The following is a 12,397-nucleotide window of genomic DNA, read 5'->3' as shown; positions in this document are numbered from 1 at the left end:
GACAGCAACTTCCATGATAAGTGGACCACACCTGTCTTGTATTCTCAGTGCCTAGCACAGCGCCTAACAGCGAGAAATAGGTGCTCAAGTCATAACAATAGCAACAAAGGCTTATTGAAAACTGGCTATGTGCCTGATTCAACATTAAGCATTTATTCCTCAAAACAACCATATGAGATATATACCATCATGCTCCTCATTTTACAGATGAGAAAATTGAGGCATAGAGAAATAAAGTTTCCTGATGTTTGCTGAATGATTGAAAAAAGGGAACTCCACCACTTGTGTTCTGGATCCCATCCCCATGTCAACAAGACTCATCAGGCATCATCAATTTCAACCCCCACCTCCCATTTTTAATATCTCATTCTCTACTGGTCCCATCCTCTCAGTCTAAATATATGCTAATCTCACCTCTGGCTTTAAAAAATCCTTTTAAAAGTAAATTTCCCTTCAACCTTATCTCCTATTCAAGCTGTCCTCCCTGGCTCTCCTTTCTTTCACCATCAATTATCCTGGAAAAAAAGAGTCCACACTCACTGCCTCTACTTCTTTGCCTCATTCACTCAACCTAGTTTCTAGTGAAATCTGGCATCTGCTTCCACTGATCCACTGAAAATGTAATCTAATGCCGATAAGCTGTGTCTTCTCATTGGGCCCGACATGCCAGTGGTATTTCAATACTGTTGACAACACCCGCTCCCTTCTTCAAGCTCTCTCCCGGCATTGCTCTCCCCTGATAAGCCTCCACCTCACTGGCTTCTCTTCCCATCTTCATTCTCTAAAGTGTTCCCTCTGGTTCTATCCTTGCCTCTCTTCTCTAGCTATCCTGCACACCCTCCTTGGGAATCTCACTGACTTCCCCAAATCCTATAGATTAGACTTTGCTGCAGGTAACTTTTTAAGAACTTGGCTTCCCGTTGCCAAAGTGTCAAGTTCAACTCCTTACCATTACATTCATGGCCCTTTTCAGCTAGGCTGCAGCCTCATCAACAATTCCAGCCCTACTTCCACATCTATATACCATAATTCTAGCCCCACTCAACTAAGAAGTTCACTGCCTCACACTTACATACAACCCCCCATTTACCATGCCTTTTTCAAACCTTTGCTCATGCTATCTCCTCTTCTGGAAATGCTCTTCTCACCCCATCCTCTTCTTTTTCTTCCTGGTAAAGTCTTAAGTCCAGTATCATCATTACTTCCTCTTTAAAATTCTCCCAAATATAACCAGACAGAATTCATCACTGCCTTATCTGTGTTCTTTTAGCAGATGACTATATTACTTTCTAAAATAAACTGTGCAAGGGAGGGCAAATATAGTATCTTATTCACCTACATATCCACAGTCACTATGCCTGGTGTGTTGATTTACTCTTCCTCAGCCTTCAACTTCCTGTCCCTTATACTTATACACCACCCTTTCCAACCACCCTCTCTCAGTCCTGAAGCTTCTGTTCTGTTCTGACCTCTTAGTAGCCTGTCAGAGCTGGACCAAGACCAAGTTAGTTTAATGGCATCAAAAACAAAACAAAACAACAACATAAAAACAAAAAAGGGAATCCAACTCTTAAGGCATTCCCTTCTGGTTGAAAAACAGAAATGGCTTACTTAGTAAAGGAATCTTCCCTAGAAAATGATCCAGTGTGCATCGTAATCTGGTCTCTCCAATAGTGCTAGCCACTAGCCAGCACCACCTCGCACAGATCTTGTGCAGAAAACTAAGAGCTAAATCCAGGGCCCCAAAGAAAACTCACTCTTCTTCCGGTCACCTCCAACAGGGAGTTTGGAGGCTGGGATGTATTTCAGTGATACCACCAACTCGCCTTTGTGTGACGGCAAGCCAGTCGAGGACTCAGCACTGATCTGAAACACAGGCAAACCCAATAGGTCAAGCTGGGCGGTTCAGGAGTTGTTGAGACCTCTCGCTGAGGAGATTCTAAAATTACCCCCAAGAACAGTTTCACAGCGTAAAAGGATCCTTCTCCTTATGAATACCATCCACGATCCCTAGGCCATGGCAGCCACAGGATTCTAAGGCAGTTTCTTCCGAAGGAGCTGAGGAAGAACTAACAAAGAGTCTTCCGTAATGCCTACTATTTTGCTACTTTGGGGATACCATTACTAGATTCCAAATACCCTCAAAGGTCTGCCAGCAAAGTTGCCATACAAACTGACAGGGGACTGACACCATGACAAAGAATCTTGCTACCAACATTGTTAGTGATAGCCCCAAAGTGGAAACAACCTAAATGTCAATCAATACAGGAAAGGTTAAATGAGTGATTTTAATGCCATTGTATGGCATATGGTGTGCAATCATCAAAAAGGATGCAGTGAATCTCTACACACTGACATATAGAAAGATATCCAAGATGTACTGTTAAGTCAACAGGGCAAGATGCAGAAAAAGCATCCCACTTATATTAAAATATATTCACATTTGTATATGTAAATATATATGTATGTAAATAATGATTATTATCATTATCACTCATATAGTACTTACTATGTGCCAGGTACTGTTATAGTATTTTAATTATATCATTTTGTTTAATCCTCAAGATAGTCCCTATGACATGAGTACAATTATCCCCATTTTACAGATTATGAAACAGAGGAACAGAGAAGTTAAGTAACTTGCCCAAGGTCACCCAGTAATTGGCAGAGCCAGGATTCAAATTCAGACAGACTGGTCCCAGAATCCATGGTTTTAAGCACTATACTACACTGCATAGAAAAACCCAGAAGCATACAGACATAACACCTGTATCTTCTAAGGAGGGGAGTAGAATGGGGAAAGGAAAGAGGGCTTTCACTTTTTACTCTGTCTATATCGATAGTGTCTTTTTAATGAGAATGGCATGTATCACTTGTATGATTTTCAAAGATAAAAAGTCTTTTTTAAAAGAGAGCTTGCAAAGATTTGAGGGCTAGGTGAAACTCTGTTACAAGGATTTGAATATGCCACAATTTTTAATTTTACATTTGTTTAGGTTACTTTTGATTAATGACTGCATCTACCACTAGAATCTAAATGCCAGGAGGACAGGAATCAAGCCTTTTTGTTGTTGTTCATCCTAGTATGCCCAACACTTAGCAATGTACCTGGCACATAGTAGATGCTCCACAAATATTTCCTGAATGAATGCAAGAGTGAATGAGTGGATATGTGGGATGAGCAGCAAGTGGCCGTGGGCAGTAGGACTGCTTCACTCTACTGGCTCTCTCAGCATGGCTCTGTCCCTTATGCCTTGGTACCCAGAGCATGAGCTGGTGCAGATCAGAGGTGCTCTTTCACTGCCCGTGTTCACTGGGGCTCCTCTAACCTAAGGCCTCAACTCTGAGCATGGCAATGCAAGGAAGGTATAATCCCCACTGGTTTGGAAAAATGTACCACATACCCAGAATGCACAGAAGTGTAGTGTATGGGAGAGACACAGAAGAACAGGGAGGTGGATGCCAGGAAGAGAAAACTGAATGGGAGCAAACGGATCACTAGGGCAAAAAAAGAAAAATCAGAGACAATAAATGTAGAATGTTTTCAGTTAAAATAGATACGTAGTACTGGAGTGGTCTTTTCGTTGTTTATAAAATGTCTACACAATTTATTAGTCTCTAGATTGTGAACTTTAGTGGACTCTGAAAAGTTGGAGTTTAGCCTTAGCTGGAAATTGGCATAATTGGCGTATTTGTTTCAGTAGCATATTTTCATTCTGGCTCAAAATAATTGCAAAGAGCAAACAGCTCCATTTTAGTGCAGGTTTTTCTTTTTATGTAAGACATTTTTTTATTGGCAGTAGCTCATGATGGCTTACAGTGACATTTCCAATATAATTATATCAACTGTAGGCCCCAGAGAGAATATCTTATATGCCAAATGCTTCAGAAATTCTAAATTTCTAATAATATGCTATAGTTTGGTGATAACTGCTTTCCTAGGGACATTTTTAATATTGTTACTATTTTTTGGAGGGAAGTAGCTATCAAAATACTGGATGTACATTTCCTTTGACTCAGCAATTTCACCACCAGAAACTTCTCCTACAGTTACACTCACAAAAGAGGATCAAGATATACTATAGCATAGTTTTAATAGCAAAAAAAGAGGCAAACAATTTAAATACCCATTGGTGGGGGGATTGTAAATAAATTATAATATAGGTACATGAAGAATACTATCCAGCAGTTAAAATGAGATAAATCTGTAAGTGATGGCATAGAAAAATGTCCATGGTAAATGACACATTGTTAAATGAAAAGTCAAGATATATATACACAATGATAAGAGCCCATTTGTGTAAAAAGGAAAAATGTAAATCCATATGTATATATATCTGTGCTGCTTAATACAAAATTTCTATAAAGATATCCAAGTGGTTGATAACAGTAGTATTTCTATGGAATGGAAATAACCTATTTTTCTTTTTATACACTTCCATGTTGTTTTAATTTTGAATCGTGCACATAAATCTTTTTATTCTTAATGTTCTTGATTAGCAATATACGTAGACCTGATAAAAAGTTCAAATGTTATAAAAGGGCATATAGAGAAAACTAAACCTTCCCACCTCAGTCTCTCTTCCTAGAGGCAGTCACTACTACTAGTTTCATGTCCATCTTTCCAAAGGCATTCTATGTAACATGTACTATTTTTAGCATTGAAAATGCTAGTGTAAAAAAAGTTTTACAGAAGAACCTTGCTATTGAACAGTTCTGATAATCAAGAAGTCCTAACTCTGTTTTAGCATTTCATCTTAACCAGAGTGACAGTAACCTATTGAATGTCTTTTATGTGCCAGGCACTGATTGGTATTCTGTATATGATCCTGCAGAAGAACAATATTATTATCATTTCCACTTTATAGGTGAAGGAACTAAGGCCCACAGAAGTTAGGCGACTTACCTAAGTTATCTTTTTCTTTTATTTCTTAAATATTTATTTATTTATTTAGGCTGCGCTGGGTCTTAGTTGTGGCACTTGGGATCTTCACTGAGGCATGTGGGATCTTTTAGTTGCGGCATGTGGCAGGCTCATAGTTGCGGCATGCGGACTCTTAGTTGCAGCAGGTAACCTCTTAGTTGCGGCATGCATGTGGGATCTAGTTCCCCGACCAGGATCGAACCCAGGCCCCATGAATTGGGAGCGTGGAGTCTTACCCACTGGACCACCAGGGAAGTCCTGTAAGTTACCTTTAATTTAGGTGATTTACCTAGCTGGTAAATCACAGGGCCTGGATTCAAATCCAGGTCTGCACTCAGATCCCAGGTACTATTATGCACACTGCCACACTCTCACCCGAGATGCCATCTCCAAAGTAAAACTGTCCCTGGCTTGTGTGACCAAGAGCACAGCAATTGCAACTCCGTGAATTGCTTTACTCCCCACTTCTTTAGTGAAAAGGGTAGTTTGGAAAACCAGTGCAGATTAGGATACACCCAAAAAGTTAGCTTGGAGAAGAGGCACAAGTTAGGATGTTAGGATACGCCCAGACTCTGGAAGATCAGGAGGCAAAGCTTGGCACACATAAGAAAGACTTCAAAGGAAAACCATGGCATCTGAAATTACTGTTAAACTCAATAACCCCAGCAGGGTGTGCTAGAACTCCACAGACTGCATTCAAAACTGTCCCAGCAGAAGTCACTGCAGGCAATTCTACCTCAGATCCAAACTCTGTAAGGAGTTGTTAAAGCAGACTACCTTTCCATGTAAAGGTAGGCAATGATCCAGTTTCTTATCAAGCTTCCAGGAATCCATCTGGACCTCTGCCTCTCCAAGGAAAGTGTTTCTGCCAAAACGACCATGATGCCAAACCGAGAACTGCAAAGTCCTCTGGGACAGGAGAGATTCTGGGATCTCATACTGTGAAAGGAAAGAAGAAGCCCAAGATGATTAGTTCACGGTAATTCCTCAGGAAAAGATTACTCCAAAATCTGAGCAACCATGCTCAAAGTCCATAGTCTTGAATATCAAATCACTTTAGTCCCTAAGCACTTTGAGTTTCCTCCCTCAAAGCCTCCACTTACCCCGTTTCACAAAAACCTACCATATTCCATTGGAGGACCTGGAATATTAATTTTTCCTTCAGTGGGGGAGAGAACACTGGAATATTCAAAAAGAACTGCCAGGGAGACTCCTGATCGCAAATGACTCTTTAAAATGAGATTTGTGGCCATGTGGACCTCCAACTTCACAATAATCCAAGAAAGTCAGATCAGCTTTGCTCTCTTCTCTGGGAGGTCAGGACATGAACAGATGCCCATAGTATATCCTCAAACACAGACATGGCCACTGAAAACCGTGTCGACCACCCACATAGCAGAGGAATAGCTACAGCTTAGCACACAAGACAGATCAAATTCTCATACCCTCTCGGGCTCTAGATACTTACTTTGAGGATCTCATCATATAGCGGATTAATGGTGTCCCGCTTGATGCTGGTTTTTCTTTTTCCTTGGCGGGATTTGTCAGGCAGAAGATAAGTCTTCACATATCTAAAAACCAAGGAGAATACTGAGTAATTTGCTGTCTTTTTGGAAGCGCATTCCTTATTTTCTTCCTCTCCATATACATATGCCATGATGAAATGAAAATGTTACATCGAGTCCTCTTAGACCTGCCATTCTTGCATTTTCCCAATCCTGGTCCTTTTCCCACATCTTCCCTAACCACTCTCAATCACACCTCCCTGTCTGCCTAGGAAGTGAGAGCCTCGATTCAAGGGTGCCCAGAGAGATGCTGGGGTCTGATCATCTCCAAGCACCGCGCAGGGTCCAGAAGCACTCACGGGTTCGAGCGCTTCTTGGCTTCGTCAGCATAGGCCAGATGGTGGCACTCCTTCACGTTAATGACCAGAGCCTGTGTCTGCTGCTCATACTTCAGGGAAAAGGAAATCTTGCCAGTCACAAAGATGTTCCCGAAATCGCCAGCTTCGCTATAAATGCTCATCATGCTGCCAATCGTACTCTGAAGATAAAGCACCCACATGGCAGATGGTAACTAGACTTACCATGGTGATGGTTTTGAAATTTACATAAATATCGAATCATTATGTTGTGTAACAGGAACTAACATAGTGTTGTAGGTCAATTATACTTCAAACACAAACAAACAAACAAAACTCAGAAAAAGAGATCAGATTTGTGGTTATAAGAGGCAAGGGGTCAGGGGAGAAGGAATTGTATGAAAGTGGTCAAAAGGTATGCACTTCCAGTTATAGGATAAATAAGTACTAGGGATATAACGCATAACATGATAAATATAATTATCACTGCTGTGTGTTATATATGAAAGTTGTTAAGAGAGTAAATACTAAGAGTCCTCATCACAAGGAAAAAAATTTTTTCTATTTCTTTAATTTTGTATCTATATAAGATGATGGATGTTCACTAAACTTACTGCAGTAACCTTTTCATGATATATGTAAGTCAAATCATTATGCTGTATACCTTAAACTTACACAGTGCTTTATGTCAGTTATATCTCAATAAAACTGGAAGAAAAGAACAAACAGGGACTTCCCTGGTGGTCCAGTGGTTAAGACTCTGTGCTTTCAATGCAGAGGGCACGGGTTCAATCCCTGGTGGGAGAACTAAGATCCTATATGCCGTGTGGCGTGGCAAAAAACAAAACAAAACAAAACAAAAAACCAACCAAACAAAAAAAGATAAAGCACCCACAAACATCTGGCGAAGGCACACTCCCCCCGCCACATTGCTAACATTTTCCCTCATGAGAAAGCCATAGTCACTGAAGAAAACAAAAGCCCCCTGCAACCAACCAGCCAGTACTGCCAGTCGTCTTGTACCCAGAGTATAAGAGACAGCTAAGGGCACACGCACAACTGCTCAGGTTCATCAATCAGCTCATGGCTCACCTAGGCTCCGAACTGCTCTTCTCCCCTCTTTTTACACATTTTATTGTTAATTTTCAACTGCCCCAGAAGGTGGGCAAGGAGTAGAGGTAAGACGCAGCTCAGTCCAATTTTGGTGTATGTTATATATGCTACAATGCTGGCTAGAAGGGGTCAGTTACTAATTAAAACAAGGGCCCTTAATTATCTGTGCGTTTCTTTTATCCACCTATGTCTGTCAAGACCTACAGAGAAAAGTGATTGCATCAGAATTGGGGGGAAAATCCCAACAGAGGTGAAAAGATACCTTCCTCTCAGGTAATAATTGACTCTGCAAGCCCACTGTTCTCTTCTTATGTGTGAGTGGGACCATCTAATCACCCTGCTTTCTGATTCTGTTTCCCCTAAACATCAATCTTCACACTTATGACAGAACTAGGTCCTGATTCTTAAATGTCCCTTTAACTTCATGATTCTGATTGATGCTGTTGTTCCTTAATCATATCCTGATGCCAAATTAACCCTGCCAAGGCCCTTCTCATGGCACTCACTGCCCTTGAATGTGAGACTTGGTACATGCTCTGATGAAGAAACCTGATCTTGCTCACTTCATGGCCTGGGTACCTTTTTTTTTTTGCGGTATGTGGGCCTCTCACTGTTGTGGCCTCTCCCGTTGCGGAGCACAGGCCCCGGACGCGCAGGCCCAGCGGCCATGGCTCACGGGCCCAGCCACTCCGCGGCATGTGGGATCCTCCTGGACCGGGGCACGAACCCGTGTCCCCTGCATTGGCAGGTGGATTCTCAACCACTGCGCCACCAGGGAAGCCCCTGGGTACCTTTTTAAGGGAGAAGTTATGGGTTACTGTTCACAAGGCTATGATGAACATCTCTAGCTCTAACTACCTGATGTAAGAATCTCCAGGGCAGAGGCTGAGAAAGCCACCTAACTGTGCACTAAGCAACTATGGTCTAAACTGAGGAAAGGAACAAACAAATGCATCTCACTTACCTAGAAAGAGTGACTAGGAGAATTTCCCCAGGTCCTGATCCTGCTCTAGGGAGGCACTTCCATCCTTCCTGGTATACCAACATGTCCATACCACAGAACTAATAGAACTTACCATGGAAGAGCCACTTCGCATGCTGCTTCTGGCTAGCTTCTGACGATGCAACTTCACCAGGTGGTCAATGTCTTCTTCTTCTTCCTCTTCCTCTTCCTTGAAAAATAAATATAGATTCAGAGTTAATAAAAATAAGAAAAAGTTCAAAGATGAATATCCTTCCTTTAGTAGGGGCCATAATTGTTGATAAGCTCTGAGGTGTCATATGCACACATACATACTTATCTTTATGTTTCCCCATTTCAGGCTTCCAAACTATATTCCAACTACCCTTCTCAAATCACAAAATAATAAGATAAGAATATCTCTTTCTCATTTGACTGCCCCAACCCAGCCATCTCTTTACATTATATTCAAGATAAGTATTTATTTGAGCCCCCAACCATATATCAAGCAATGTTTAGAAAATAAAAGAGACAGTGAAAGATAGTCTTTTTCTTCAAGCAATTCAGCAACTAGATTTACTTTAGAAATTGAGGGGGATACTGAAAAAAAAAAGAAATTGAGGGGGAAATCAAGATTCATGTTACCTTTTCCTAAAGAAACAGGTGAATTGAGAGTATCAGGCAGTAAAGTCAACTTTAGATATATAAAATTTCATATAGTGACCAAGTGAAATACAAGGGTACTTACCATATCCACACTGAGACCTGGGACAGATTTGCTTCTGTCTCCCAAGGAGCCACTTTCATGCCCCACATCTTCCGGGCGAAGATCAATCACAGATTTAGTGTACTCTGAGTGGAAGGCCGAAAACCAAATCAAAAGAAACCTACTCTTCTCCGTACGAATAACCCACCAAGTACTCAGAACTTCAATCTCAAAAGGCCATGAAGGGAAACCAGCTACCTGAAGGCCTGAGGATTTTTCTGGTGTTCTTCTTGAATATCATTTCACCCTCGTCCACAGATACCACATTTTGACCCCCAGGCTGAGCTTCCTAGGAAGAGGTAAGGGCAAGGAAATGGAAAAAGACAGTTGAGTAGGTGGAAGAGTGGAGTAAGGAGGAAGGCCCAGATTTTCACTAAACTATGACAAACTTAAAGGAAAGATTACTCTTAGGACTTAATCCTAGGAAATTGTACAAAACCTATTTTCTCACATGTTTCAACCAAAACTTTAGAAAATGCTCCCAAGGGAATCTGAACTAAAATTTGTTTGAACTCTTGATTTAAAATCTTCCTGAGGAAGGTAAAAGAAAGAGAGAGAGACATACACAGACAAAGACAGACAAAAGAGAGACAGAGATCGACCAACCAATAAATAAAGCTTACCTTTTCTACTTGAGATTTGGGGGCAGACATCTTCTTCCATTCTGGAAAGAGGCCAGATTTATCCAGAGAGTCTCTCCTGGAGGCAGATACAGAAGCTATAATAAAATCACCTTCTCCCCTTCCCCTTCTGTCTAGGGACCCAAGCTCTATGGAAAGAGAGCCACTGGCTTGAGGCCATTGCAATAACCAAATCCAGAAGGTAAACTTCACATCTGATTTACTTTGAAGGAATGCAGATGATTAGATAAGCAACTCTGTACAAACACAAACACTCAAACCCCCAAGCCTAAGGGATAGCAGCATCCGTTGCTGCTGGTCCAGGAAGACTCCTCCAAGGTGCAGCAGCCTGTGGAAGTTAGCATGTTCCAGAAGGCTGTGCTCAGAGCCAACAGTAGAAGTGCTACTGGAAGACTTGTGGCAACGTCAGAGAAAATACTTCATTCGCCTTGCTGAGGACAGAAGTCAGGAACGCTGAAGGCAGTGGATTCCCGCACCCTGGCGCTAGAGAACAAAATGGGAGCTCGGCTGAGCGAAGCAGCAGGGACTGGGGGCATCTCACCTGGACGTGCTATCCGAGTCAGCCATGTAGCTATCCACACTCTCACTCTCAGCCTCCAGGGCACTCTTTCCACTTTTCAGCTTGGGGACTTCAAATGGAACACTAGAATAAAAACCAAGAGCCAACACATAAAGGAAGTGGGCTCTCTTGCCGGGAGGCAGGCTTCCTTCCAACCTTTCACAATGGTAGCCTAAGTGATCTTTCTAAGAGCTGAGTATGCTTTTAAAACTGCTCAGTGGTTCCCCATTGCTCTTGGGATTGAGTTCAAACTCCTTAGCATGGCAAGAAAATCCTTATGAGTTGACCCCTGCTCACGTCTGCAGACTCATCTTTCACCCTCCACCTCTCCTTATACTTTACATTCCAGAATGATGAAGCTCTTTTGGTTCCCTGAATGTGCCAAAGCTCTTCTTCTTCCCTCTTTTCTCTGCCTGGGATGGCCACAATTGCCATTTTTCTTGTTTACTTGAAACTTCTGGCTAAATCTATTGCTTCTTCTGGTCTCTCCTTATATGTCAGTTCCTGGAGATCTCTGACCATGCCCCCACCCCAAGTCTGGATTAGTAACCTTCCTAATATGCTCCTAAAGCACCCTGATGCCTTGGTAGCAGTCATCATATGTGTAACTTTTTATGTCTTTTATATAAATTACTTAATTTGTTCAATAATTTAAACAAATGATTTGTTTAATGTCTTTCTCCTCCATTAGAGTAAGTTCCAGGAGATCAGTGACCACATATTCTGTTCACTGCTGCGTTCCCAATGCCTAGAAGAAAGACTAGCATAGAGTGGGCACTCAATTATTTTTTGACTGAATTTTTGACTAAATGCCCTCAGTGGGGCATAAAGTGTATACATAAATAAGCAGTATGCTTTGAAGATATTATTCAGAAGACCAGAATTCCTTTTCAGCTTAATGAAGGATGACCCTGGGCACTCAAAACAGCAGTTCTCATCTCTAAAGGGAAGGACACATTTCCTGGACCCCTTACCTCAAGGAATTTGTGAGAACAAGAAAAGGAAAAAAAAATCATTCTTCCTGAAGTGTCTCAAGTAATTTCACTTGGCCTCCAGGATCCCACACTCTCCTGGTCCTCTGACCTCACTGGCTGCTCCTTCTCAATCTCCTTTGCTGGTCTCTCCTCACCTCCTAGACCTCTAATCTTTGGATTGTGTCCATGCTTATTCCTTGGGCTGCTTCTCTTCACTATCTAGAATTACCCCTAAATGATCTCATCTAGTCTCATGGCTTTAAATATGCTCTATAAACTAACAATTCCCAAATTTCTCTCTTACTCAAACGCCAGACTTCTATTTCCAACATCCTACTTGACATCTCTGCTGGGATGTCTCAAACACAGCAAGTCCAAAACCAAAGCCCTAATCCTCCCCCAAACCTGCTCTTCCCTCAATTTCATCAAATGGCAACTCTGTCCTTTCATTTCTCAGGTCAAAAATCTTAAGAATCACCCTTGACTCTGCTTGTTCTCTCAAAATACCTATCCAATGTGTTAGCAAATCCTCTTGGCTCTGTCTTCAAAGTATATCTAGAATATGACCAGTTCTCTCCCCCTCCACTGCCATTACTCT

At 41.7% G+C, this 12,397-nt stretch overlaps 1 protein-coding gene across 11 annotated transcripts in view; it reads right to left on the bottom strand.

Moving 5' to 3' along the window:
• The window catches only part of SYTL4 (synaptotagmin like 4), a 197,017-nt gene that overhangs the window by 40,379 nt on the left and 144,241 nt on the right, over window positions 1-12,397 (bottom strand). For all 11 annotated transcript variants that reach the window (XM_067723358.1, XM_067723359.1, XM_067723362.1 and 8 more), the window contains 9 exons: window positions 10,808-10,909; window positions 10,249-10,324; window positions 9,824-9,914; window positions 9,608-9,711; window positions 8,975-9,070; window positions 6,789-6,967; window positions 6,393-6,495; window positions 5,702-5,863; window positions 1,758-1,866 (listed from right to left, as the gene is read on the bottom strand). In XM_067723358.1, coding sequence (XP_067579459.1) covers window positions 1,758-1,866; window positions 5,702-5,863; window positions 6,393-6,495; window positions 6,789-6,967; window positions 8,975-9,070; window positions 9,608-9,711; window positions 9,824-9,914; window positions 10,249-10,324; window positions 10,808-10,909 — 1,022 coding nt within the window. The remainder of the gene's footprint in view (window positions 1-1,757; window positions 1,867-5,701; window positions 5,864-6,392; window positions 6,496-6,788; window positions 6,968-8,974; window positions 9,071-9,607; window positions 9,712-9,823; window positions 9,915-10,248; window positions 10,325-10,807; window positions 10,910-12,397) is intronic.

Source organism: Pseudorca crassidens, chromosome X (genome assembly GCF_039906515.1).
Source record: "Pseudorca crassidens isolate mPseCra1 chromosome X, mPseCra1.hap1, whole genome shotgun sequence".
Taxonomy (NCBI): domain Eukaryota; kingdom Metazoa; phylum Chordata; class Mammalia; order Artiodactyla; family Delphinidae; genus Pseudorca; species Pseudorca crassidens.
The sequence above is the reverse complement of the archived record's forward strand: the minus strand, read 5'-3'. Positions and strand labels throughout refer to the sequence as shown.